Source organism: Lactuca sativa, chromosome 8 (genome assembly GCF_002870075.4).
Source record: "Lactuca sativa cultivar Salinas chromosome 8, Lsat_Salinas_v11, whole genome shotgun sequence".
Lineage (NCBI taxonomy): Eukaryota > Viridiplantae > Streptophyta > Magnoliopsida > Asterales > Asteraceae > Lactuca > Lactuca sativa.
In genome coordinates this window covers 92,265,037-92,278,640 of record NC_056630.2, presented here as the reverse complement: position 1 = coordinate 92,278,640, position 13,604 = coordinate 92,265,037, and the positions used below count along the sequence as shown (strand labels likewise).

The 13,604-nt window shown below is 25.9% G+C and overlaps 1 protein-coding gene across 1 annotated transcript; it reads right to left on the bottom strand.

Moving 5' to 3' along the window:
• Positions 1-824: 824 nt before the first annotated feature.
• Positions 825-2,990, bottom strand: LOC128127796 (protein FAR1-RELATED SEQUENCE 5-like). Its single transcript, XM_052766488.1, has 7 exons — positions 2,713-2,990; positions 2,387-2,645; positions 2,279-2,302; positions 2,115-2,189; positions 1,551-2,015; positions 1,265-1,291; positions 825-1,151 (listed from the first exon to the last, which is right to left on the bottom strand). Exons 1-7 carry the CDS (start codon positions 2,988-2,990, stop codon positions 825-827), a joined length of 1,455 nt encoding a protein of 484 aa, XP_052622448.1.
• Positions 2,991-13,604: the final 10,614 nt, after the last annotated feature.

Below are 13,604 nucleotides of genomic sequence, written 5' to 3'. Positions count from 1 at the left end.
TCAGGAGATTGTAGCAAGGCGAAGGTGTAATCGTACCGCTCCTCATACTTCATGATTTTGTGATCTGGTTCTGGGGATACTCTAATGTTTAAACTCTTTTGAAAACAAATTGTAATAACTTAATGGCTTTTAAATGAATTAAAATGTTTTAAATTGGTGCAATTTTTATGGGTGTTACATTAGACAAAAAATGATGCTTAGTATTATGTAAGAAACTTGATATGGTTTTATTAGGTGATCAATGCTTAATGTATAGTTGGTATTATGATCACTTCTTAATGGTCAATGTAGAATATTCTATAGTAAACATAAATTTTTTAGAATATTCTAATAGAATAATGTATAATGGAATCATTATTCTATTAGAATAATATTAGATGTTGCATATACCTATATAACATTCTTACATGTATAATCTTGTATTATAATAATCCGATAACAAAACGTCATACTGCAATCATTCGTATATACTTCAATGCAAAAATTAAAGATTGAAAATATTAGAAGAATCAATATGTTTTCAAATGTAGCACACATCATCACAAACCAAATGTCTCATACATCATCACAAACCAAAACATCTGAAAAATGTCCAAACTAAAGAAATTCAAACTTTTATCGATATAGTATTATTGAACTTTATTGAAATACAAAAAAATCGAAATATATTTCTAGACACAACTATGCACTTTGTACCTTGGAGTTATTCAACAATGTCAAACATTTCCTTGAATTATTCCCTTTAACCCCACATGTTTTGCATGATCTTGATTGCTTGTTATCTTGAATAGTAGCCTTCTCCATAGTATTTTTTTTCAACATTTTCATGTACTAGAACCTTTATTCTTCACAATAGGTGAATTTTCAACATCAACAACTTCAGGATTCATAGTAGCTCCGTAAAGTTTATCAATATGAGTTTCTTTTGTAACAGGTGATTCGTCTGAACCTTGTTCACCAATATCAGTCATAAAAACTTCTAGGTTTTGCATGAACTCTTCTAACTTCTTGTCATCATTACTTAATGAAGACAAGCATTGATCAAGCATGGAAAAAGCTTTGTATGTAACCTTGTCAATATTTTCAGATGAATCACCATATCTAAACGTCCTTTTCAAAATTGTGGTGGGGATAATATCTCTTCTCCATCTCTTAAAAATATATATCTTGACGAAATCTCTTGTATGTCATAAATCTTTAGAATACAGAAGATGTGTCTACAAAAAATTCCAAATCGCTCAAAAAACATGCATGGACATTTCACCATTAGATCTTCTTTGTTGAATTCAACCTACTTCAAAAGTATTAGGATATTAAGTATATTAAAAAAAAAGAACAATTAGAATATTTTTCAAAAGTATTAGAATATTAAGTATATATTCTAAAAAGAAAATTTTAAATAATATAAAAAATTTAAAGAAAATAATTTAGTAATAAAAATTATAATATTAGAATTATAAAATCTCAACATTACCTCGAAAGCACCTTCACTTGTGTTAAAAAGTCCATTCACAATCGATGTCAACTTTTTCTTTTTTCTAAACTATTACCTTCTTCTTCAATAGATTTGTCCTTTTACGTTTGACAATGCATATGTCGGAAACAACGCCTGAAGTAACACTCTTCTGTGAACGAGAAACAAGTGAATGAAGAATCTCCCTCTGCACCATGAGAAAAATAGTCCTGGTGTATACCATAGATGCATGTTTCTCCATATCTTCAAGAGGTTTTTTGATGATTGGAATTATAGTAGATGTATCAAAATCAAATTTGATCTGATTATTCCTTTTCCTTTCCATAACATACTCAAAAGCATTCATGAAATTGTTTAACGTATAACCATGATGCGATACCCTATTGAATGCTGAATTCTCACTTTCCGACCGAGAAGTTGTTCTCATTAGACCTGACATCGGTACATCTTTAAAATAGGCTGGAATCCAACTGCTTCTCAAATCAAACATATCTTTCATCCATTTATTGTCTTGTAACTTATATTTTATCATTAATGCATCCTATCTCATTTCAAAATCTTTCACAACAATTTTGGAGTCCCATACTATACTATTGAAGTCCGCCTTAAAATCCGATTCATTCATTGTTTCCTAGCTTACCTTAAAAAACAATTCATATATTATTATGTTAGAATATAATATAGTATAAAAAGGCATTTCATTTAATATATTATCCTAATTACAAAAAATATTTCATTTAATATTCTGATAAGAATATAATACAGTATAAAAAGACATTTCATTTAATATATTATTCTAATTACAAAAATATGCCATTTAATATTCTCCTAAGAAAAGAACAATAATGTCATATTTATATTGAAAATAATGTCATATTTATATTGATAAGAATAGAACAATAATGTTAGTACCTTCAATGGAAGTTTAATTGTGATATGCCACATACAAAATCTTTGTTTTGTGTATGGAAATACTATCTCAATAGCTTTTTTCATTGCTGGATCTCGATCGGTCACGACCATGATTGGTGCTTTTCCAAAACACTTCAAGAATGATCGAAGTAACCAAATATAGGAATTTGTATCTTCTCTGCACAACAAACCAGCTCCAAAAGTGGCGCACCTTTTGTGATTATCAATGTCAGTAAAAGATACAAATATCATACAATACCTAAAAAAACACAAAAAAGACCATTAGAATATATAACTAAAAATGTTTATAATTCTATAATAAATACCTGTTTGTACTATATGTTGCGTCAAACGAAACAACGTCCCAAAATAACTCAAAGTTTTGTTTTGAAGTGTCATCAGCCCAAAAGAGAGCATTTAACTGCTTCTTGTCACATCTGTATTCATATATAAAATTTGTAACATTCTCTTTATGATTCTGAAGCTTTGTAATCAACAAATTTGAATCAGTGCCCCCGATATGACAATTTATATCCTTTGTAAAAAATTTCCAATCTATCTCTAGTCCACCAACAAATTCACATCCTCCTTTTATAACGCGCATTAGCCTATATGTTGTAGTTGCCCCCACCTTTGCATTCGAAAGCTTATGTATAAAAGCTTGATAAAAAAACATCCAACTGACGTTTAGCTCTTTAAAGATGCATACAATCTTGATTGATTAATTTGTGGTTGTGTTGTTGTTCAAAGCGCCACAGGTAAACTTCTGCAGAATGTGGTATAACTTTGAATGCAACAAAAGTTTTGCAATTTGTGCGTTTACAATTACTATTTCTCAATTGCTTGTTATGATCATCACTAATCGTGTCTAAGGTAGAAGTGTTTGGCAATCCCCCTCTATTGTATATAAAATATTTCGAAGTTGTGATTCCACTCTTTTTTCTCTCTGTTAATTTTCTAATATCAAAACCAGATCTTAATGCATATCCTTTATACCACTTAATAGCAACTTTGATATCTTTAAAAACTAAACCCATAGGTGGTATCCAACTAGCTTGAACCTCTGGAATCCAAAAGAAAGAACCATCAGCTCCAATGAATTGTTTGCAAGAGCCATATTGTGCTGCAAGATTGTCACTTTCAACTACAAAAAAGAATATACCACCATGTTAACATATAATCAGAATAAGTTGCATTCATATGACTGTAATCATAAAAAACCAAAATGTTATATGTGCATTATTCTATAAGCATAATATGCACTAACATGAACTTATCAGCAACATCATTCTATAAGAATAACCAATATCAGTAACAGAATTATCTTGGATTTCCGATTGATTTTCATCATTACGCAGAATCTCTGAATCACCAGAACTGAATTGATGATTTTCTTCATCGTAATGATCATTCCTGATGTCATTCATATCTAAATCATCCATAACTGTTACTAGGTTAAAAACTAAATATGTTATATGCAACTAACAATGAAAGCAATGAAAACTCAAACCTTGATCAATTGATCAAATCATGATATAATGTAAAATTTAACAAAATTACCTTGTGTTTTCGATTGATTTTCATCGTTATGAAGAATCTCTGAATCATTAAAACCGAACTGATGATTTTCTTCATCGATATGATTGTTTTCGATGTCATGCATATCAAAATCATCCATAACTGTTATCATTATTGATATATAACTGTATGTACAATATTCTATAAGAATAACATGCAGTCTCATGAACTTATCACTAAGATGATGTTAGTGAAAAGCAAATTGATGATGTTAATCAAAAGAAAGCAGATGACATATTGCTGAAAAACATAATGATTGAATGAAAGTTAAAAATCAAACAATGAAGTAGATGATGCATTGTCAAATAACGTATTATAGATTAAATTGTTTTCTAGGTCAAACAAATTCAACAACAAATGATGTTTGGTTACTGAATTGGATGTCTCAACAACAGATGATGTTTGATTGCTGAAATCACAAATCATACATATATAAATTGGAGAAATCGATAATAGCTTGATGATTCAATTTATAAACTAGGTTAAAATTGAATATTTTATATGCAAGTAACAGTGAAATCGATGAAAACTCAAACCTTGATCAATTGACGATTTCATGATGTTGAGTAAAATTCACAGCTTGAAAGATCGTAAACAATTGTTGAAGATGCAGATTAGCAGAAATCATTGAACATTTAAACATCTACCGAAATCGATGATCACAGAGTTAAAATTGATCAAAATCTTCTAATGAATTGCTAATATAGATACATGAACATAAAAATCAATCACTCAGATTATCAATTGTAGATGTAGAAGAATCAAGAACAAGAACTCGGAAATCACAAAAATCACGAATTTAAAAGCTGTGATTTAGCATCGTTCAATCAATGTCCAAATCAAATCGATTATCGGTTGAAAAATATAAGATTGGATATAGAATATCGATCAAATTGAATTGAAGAACAAGGAATGTTGATTCATCGAATAAATTGGTAGAAAAACAGAACATGTGAGAAGATTTCTTGATGACGTGAAAATTAAGCTAACCTGATATCTGATCATCTTAAATTTAACCTAGTGACTAATCTACCCCTAGTTAACTATTTAATTAGATTAATTAGTGTTAATTCCTTTCTTTTATGAGCCACAAGATCAAATTTAATCAGAGGCTATGATTTGGTCCCCATGTCTCATAAAATATAGGTGGTCTCAAATGAACCTATATATATATATATATATATATATATATATATATATATAGGCTTAGGTTATTTTGTTTTTACTAACTATTGTGTGCTAGAATGCACAAATCTGGACCACCCGATGGAATAGAATCAAAGATCATGATCTGAGGGTCTATGATATTACAATAGGGTAACATGTACCATATAATCACACAAATTTCAGCATAAGGGAATTTTAGTCAATTAACCTATAGTAAAAAAGGAAATTTTCGGATTTTTAGGGATAATTAATTCATTTATTTTTAAAAACTTGAATATTTTAAATTAATTCAAATTTAAAATCTGATTTTATTCTGTCAAAATGACAGAATGCCAACCATAAACTAGTAAATATATTTTCGATTTTATTCTTGTAGAATATATTCCCAATAAATATATTTTTGATAATTAACCTGATTTAAGAATTCTAGATTATTATTCATATACATCCAAGTTGGGTCTATGATTTTATTCTTAATACACATCCGAAATAAAATACAAACTCATACATATTCTTACACACTAATATCCATATACATTTTAATATATTTATATATATTCTAATAGAATATCATATAAAATGTATAAAATTATTAAAAAATAGCATTCTTGAATTTACAATTATTGAAAAAATACACTTGATCTTCTCAGTGGTCCATATAATCCAATTGATCTTCACGTATATACTTGTTGTTGAACTCGATTCCAAATATTTCTCTTGTATGATCAATATTGAATTCATTCTCTATGCAATTCTGAAAGAATAAGATACACTATTCGTTAGTGTTACCAGTTAAACAAAATACTTGTCGTTAACAAACATTCTCAAAAGACATTCTAACAGAATGCATTTATATCATAGTCTTTTTTTCTATATGCATAAAAATTCTAAAGCATGTATAAATGTATTATGTCAAAATTACTAGCAACACATGTTTTATATAATATTTATATTCTCATAGAATGAACATATGTTTGCATTCTAATATGAAAAAAAATCCCCAACTTAACCCTTTTCATGCAAATTCTGACAGAATGCCAGCTGAACCCTTTTCATCAAAGAAAAATGACATGTACCACTACAGTTAGAATAATTCTTAAACAATGCAATTGACACATTCGTTTTTGAAAAATATAACCAAGTTCTTAAAGAATGGCAAACAAGAATTTTTACAATTCAAAAAGAATATGAATGACATAGCAGCATATAGATACCGAGATAGAGGATTTACATGAAGAAGGTCATATGAGGAGAGGGGATTTATCTCAAGAATGACATGTAATGTACTCTTATATATATAATATGTTTCTTTATTTAAAAAATAAAAAAGAAGAGTTCATTGAGGCATTTCATCGAACGGTGTTTGAAAAAGTTGCTTTCAGAGGCCATGAATGTATTATGAAATTTAAGTTGTCACTTACCAATCGGCAGCTCTATGTTCAAGAAATTTATACAACTTTGTCTTCATTGATGCACCAATATGACCTCTTCCAATGTGAAACTGAATACAAAGTGTAAACTCACTATCAGTAGGTGAAATAACATTCATAATAGATGGACCCATATGGCTTATCAATTATCATCAGATATCTTCAGCAATATTATCATGAAAATGATGGAAATTGGAACCCATTTGTGAAGCCAGAGACAAAGGTTGAAAAGTTGTGGGTGGGAATTGAAACCCATTTGTGAAAGTCCCCTAGAATGGAATGCTTTATTTCGGACTCTCTTCCCACATAATTGGTGAAGAATGATTGTTTTCTGAAGAATGATGAATGATATTCAACTGTGTACATAATAATAATAATAATAATAATAATAATAATAATAATAATAATAATCATTAACATGTATGATGTTGTTATACAAGAGAGCCAATCGCAGGAGCTGATAAATGGAGAAACAAGGAAACGGTGCCTGGAATGAGATGCCAGAGCTTCTTCGCTTGGTGAGAGAGACTCAAGGCGTACGATGTCCAGATCTACCAACTTCTTTGTTCAGATGTCGATTGGAGAAAGGATGCAAAGAGGAAAACAGGCCCTAGTGGGGATGACCTAATTTGCCATCAGAGGGATTAAATTGAAATTAAGGATGGGAGGAGAGGAAATCGGCTTACTGTTCACAACATCGATATCCTTCCCCCTTGGGTTGCGACACCATAATCGTTGGCGAACGGGACCAACTCTGACACTGCTTCTCCCTCATGCATCATCTACTTTGCTTCAACCGTTCCTTTTAGACTTTCCAGTTCTCGACTTCAATTTCACGAGCCCAGTTCTAGACTTCAATTACAGAGGTGGTGCAGGAATGCAAGATGAAACTGAAAGCTTTAATTTGGAGGTGATGATTGTCGGCTGGTAAAGGAACAGTAGTGAAGTTGCCGATTGAGGTGAGGCTACAGGTTTTTGAGGCCAATCGTTTGAAGATAAAGAGGGGAGAAAACTAGGTTTTTAGGAAGTTAATGAATTACCATAAGTAAATTTGCAAAGATTATTATAATATCCTTACATGATTTATTTAATGATTTATTATTTCCTCTATTCTCATTGGTGCATACATACACACAATACTTTCTAAAAACATTTAAATAAATAAATAAATATATATATATATATATATATATATATATATATATATATATATATATATATATATATATTGGGAATACTACAATAAAGTCCCTATATATTGGCCTCATAATCCATTTAGTCCCTATATATTTTTTTTATTCAATTAAGTCTCAAATACCGGTAATCGTATTCAATTTAACCCTTTGACCCGGTCAATAGGTCATCCAACTTTCAAAAATTACATTTTTGGCCCAGATTTCAAAATTTATTACAAATTTGGTCTAAAATTTACACTTTTGGCCCAGATTTTAAATTTTTTTACAAATTTGGTCCAAACTTTATATTTTTTGCCCAAATTTTAGAATTTTATTACGAATTTATCCTAACTTTATTTTTCTTTACAACTTTATTTTTCTCAAAGGTTTGTTTCTAACATCTTTTTTCTTTATAAAATCATATTTATACAAAAAAAAAACGTATTTTCACTTAAAAAATCTTATATTTTCTATTTAAAAACTTTTTTTTTAAAAAGTTTTTTTTATATGAAATATCTAGTTATAAAAATAAATATTTATCAAGTATATAAATATATACAAATAGGTTTTTATAAAAAATGTATACAAACACGTTTTTATACAAATAAATATAAACAAACACGATTTTATAAAAAATTATAGATACACACCTATTTATGTGCATATATATATATATATATATATATATATATATATATATATATATATATATATATATATATATATATATATATAAAGGTGATAGGCGTTTGTATACATTTTTTTTATAAAATCGGTTTTGTAAATATTTATATACTTAATAAATATATATTTTTATAACTAGGTATTTCATATACAAAAACTTTTTAAAAAAAGTTTATATATAGAAATTATAAATTTTTTATGTGAAAATACGTTTTAATTTTTTGTGTAAATATGATTTTATAAAGAAAAAACATATTAGATACAATTCTTTGAGAAAAAAAGTTGTAAAGAAAACCAAAGTTAGGATGAACTCATAATAAAATTCTAAAATTTGGGCAAAAAGGGTAAAGTTTGGACCAAATTTGTAAAAAAATTTAAAATCTTGGCCAAAAGTATAAATTTTGGACCAAGTTTGTAATAAATTTTGAAATCTGGGCCAAAAATATAATTTTTGAAAGTTAGATGACCTGTTGACCGGGTCAAAGGGTTAAATTGAATACGATTACCGGTATTTGACACTTAATTGAATAAAAAAAATATATAGGTACTAAATCGATTATGAGGCCAATATATAGGGGATTTATTGCAGTTTTCCATATATATATATATATATATATATATATATATATATATATATATATATATATATATATATATATATATATATATATATATATATATATATATATATATATATATATTTGAACGTATAGTTTTTAAGTATTTTCATCTATATAAAACAACAAACATCCACTACTATCAAACCACTCCAATTCCTTTCCAACAATATGTGATTTCCTTCAGGTTTTTCAATTTCATTCGATTCTTTCAAAAAAACGTATACAAAGGTTAGGAAATAGGTAATGGAAGAAAATATTAGTTATTTATCTTCATCAGATGCTAAACCGAAAATGTTATATTTTTATCTTCATCCGATGAAAAACCTATTGATCTTTTTTTATTTTTTACATTATTTCAAACTGTACACGCTCTTGTTAATAATAAATATATTATTATAAAATATTACAAAAAAATTGTAAATAAAATGGTAATTTACAATTTCCACACATTCTGAGCAAATCAAGAGGAACATATTAATAGGCAATTGGGAGAAAAAGTGTGTATATTCAAGATTCACAAACAAATATGTAGAGGGGGTGTTGGAGACGCACCCACATGAGCGCGTAGGAGATCCAAATTCCTATAAAAGTTTGCAAATATTAAGATAAGAAGTCTGACAGGTATGCCAATGTACTAGGGTTACAACCACCGTCCGATCATAATGCTGAACCCACTCCCATCCATACCTATTTGCTTGGATTTATTATAAATATATATAAAGTGTAACTTCTTGTTTGCAAAAGAAGTGTAACTTATAGTATAATCTATAATCTATAAATATGTTATCACTTAAACAATTTTAATATTTTAATTTTATATAATTCCTCATTTTGCAACCTTTATATTTTGTAAAATAATATTTTTGTATTTTTATTTTTTTAAAAATATCACTTTGATACCGTTCACCCTTCAACTTTATATGATATTATTTTTCTACATTCGTTTTCAAACTTTCATGTGCGTGTGTATATATATATATATATATATATATATATATATATATATATATATATATATATATATATATATATATATATAGAGAGAGAGAGAGAGAGAGAGAGAGAAAGAGAAAGAGAGAGAGATAAGTTTAATTGAAAATAATAAAAAATATTGACAATGGGAGAATCATTTGCAACTACTAATTTATTTTTGACGCAAAACACTCCATCGTACCGGCAAAAATAGGAAAGGAATACACATGTGCTTTCCAACAAAACATGTTTTCTTAAACTATTGTAATCATTATCTTAATATATACAAAAATCTAGTTTTTTTTCGTTTTTTTTTAATTTTTATGGAGCTATTTTTATCGAAAAATGATTTTTAATATATCAAAATTCATAATTTTTTATTCACTACAAATAGACATTCATACTGATATAGTTTTAAGATAAATTAAAAAAAAAATTATAGTTTCAACTATCGTTATTCATAAGTGAATAGAAATAAATCAGATTTTTACTACAGTACATTCGTTATTCACTAATAAATAAATAAATAATATTTTTTATGTTTTTTTTACAGTTTAAGTATAATTTACACTACTTATTAATATTGAATAACAAATTAAATGTAACAAAATTCTGATAAATGTTTTATTCATATATTAATATAAAATATGGCAGCAATTAATATATGTTTTATTCATATATAAATATAATATATGACGAAAGATGATGTAAAAAAATATATTTTAAGTAACAAAACTTTATTACATGTTATATTCAAATATGAACGATACTCAAATTATATAAAAAAAAAAGTTAAGCATATGTTTTATTCATAAGTGAATACCGAATGTGTTGTAATAAAAATTTGGTGTATTTTTATTCACTTTTGAATAACAAGAGCTGATAATCTAAAAAAAAATATCTTAAAACTATATCAATATGGATGCCTATTTATAGAAAATAAAAAATTATGAATTTTTATATATTTAATAGAATTTTTCGATAAAAATAGTTTTCTAAAAATCAAAAAAACAAAAAAAAAAGTATGTTTTTAGGTATGTTAAGGTAATGATTACAATAGTTTAGGGAAACATGTTTGGTTGGAAAACACATATATATTCGTTATCTGTTCCTACCAGTACGCCTAAGTGTTTTGCGACGAAATAAATATGCGGCTGAGTGTCTTTCTCAACATTTTATTTTTCTCAATTGAACCCTCTCATATATATATATATATATATATATATATATATATATATATATATATATATATGTATATATATATATATATATATATATATATATATATATATATATATATATATATATATAGGGAAGGGTTATTTGGAAAACAAAATAACCCTAAAAATCCCTAAAACTCATACAAATGCATATAAAAATACTTATAGATCACAAATCTTTTTTTTTTTGATTTTATATATATATATATATATATATATATATATATATATATATATATATATATATATATATATATATATATATATATATATATATGTTTAGGTTCATTTGAAACCATTCTAATTTTGAGAGACCGTGAAACCAAATCTAGAAGTAATTTTAAAATGCAAAATAAAAGGAAAAATACAAAAAATTCTTTTTTTAAATATTATTTTCAGAACTTGAATTAACTAAAAAAAATTAAAAATTAAAAAATATCCCGTTTTTTTTTTTTTTTTTTTTTTGAAAAGTACGTGAAATATTCTAATAGAATATTACACTGAAATATTCTAAAAAATAAATTTAAAATGGAAAATAAATGGGAAAATTAAAAAAAAAAATTTAAATATTATTTGCGGAACTTAAATTAACTAAAAAAATATAAAATAAATAAAAAAAAATCCCATGTTTTTTTATAAAAATACGTGAAATATTCTAATAGAATATTACACTGTACATATTATCAAAAATAATTTTAAAATTCAAAATAAATGGAAAAATCTAAAAATTCTATTTTTAAATATTATTTTTGGAACTTGAATTAACTAAAAAAAATTACGAAAATAAAAAAAAATCCCGTTTTTTTTGAAAAATACGTGAAATATTCTAATAGAATATTACACTATACATATTCTAAAAAATAATTATAAAATGCAAAATAAATGGAAAAATCCAAAAATTCTTTTTTTAAATATTATTTTCAGAACTTGAATTAACTAAAAAAAATTAAAAAAATAAAAAATATAAAAAAATGCGTCTCACGGTCTCACAAAATATAGGTGGTCTCAAATGAACCTAACCCTATATATATATATATATATATATATATATATATATATATATATATATATATATATATATATATATATATATATATATATATATATATATATATATATATATATATATACGAAAATGTTATTTGGAAAACAAAAAATCCTAAAAATCCCTAAAACTCATAAAAATGCATAAAAAAAATTTAGAGATCACAAATCTTTTTTTTTATTTTATATTCTTAAAAATCGCAAATAAATTCGCTTACAAGAAACTTAAAAAATCGATTTTTTATTTTTTATTTTATTTTTACTTTTTTGGTTCTTTTCTAAAATATTCTAGCGAATTTACATAAAAATGTGCTGTTTTAAAGAAAATAAAGTAAAAAAAAATTGTGATCTTTAAGTATTTTTTTATGCATTTTAATGATTTTTAAGGTTTTTGTTGACAAAATTACAAAAATGGTCTCTGTGGTTTGCCAAAAGTAACAAAGTCAGTCCCTGCTAATTTTTTTTTGATGCAAATGGCCCCTGTGGTTTGCAAAACTTGCATAGATGACCCTTTTTACTAACGCGGTTACTATTCTGCCGTTAGGGACTGAATTTGTAAGGGCATTTTCGTCTTTTCAAGTATAAAAGGACTGAATTCGTGACATTTACTAAACCACAGGGACCATTTTTGAAATTTCTTTGAAAAAAAGAATTAAATTGATAGGGGGAGGGCTCGAACTCATGACCTCCACCCCTTAAATTACCAAAACCTTAACCAATTGACCTGAATGCTCTCTTGGTTTATTCTTTCCTAAAACTAATTTATATATTAATAAAACTGATAAAACATAAACAATAAACAAATTATAAAAATCATTTTTTTACATAATTTTTTTAAATAAAACAAAATGTATTTTAGTCGTACTATAAAAAAATAGTTTTTTACAAACAAACTGTATGTATTTTTATATATTTATTTTATGTAAAATATATATTTTTTGTCTTTAAAAAATACGTTTTCGTATAAAAATACGTTTTTGTAAAAAATGTTTTTTTATATCTTTGAAATAGTAATAATTAAGACTACTCATGACATCAAAATGTATAAATTCTTTTGGTCGCTAGTTCTAACCGCTTTTTCGGTTATATGTATTAAAAACAAATTAACAACGATTTTGTTATGTATCTAAAGAATTTATAGGGTTTTTTTTTATGTCAAAAGTAGTGTTAATAATTGTTATTTCAAAAAGATATATCATTATGTCTTTCCATCTTCATTTTAACCATATGATTTAGAACTTGCGATTAAGATGAAATACGTATTTAAAAAAACATAAAAACCCGTATAAATTATTTAGATACATATAACCGAATACGTATATATGTTA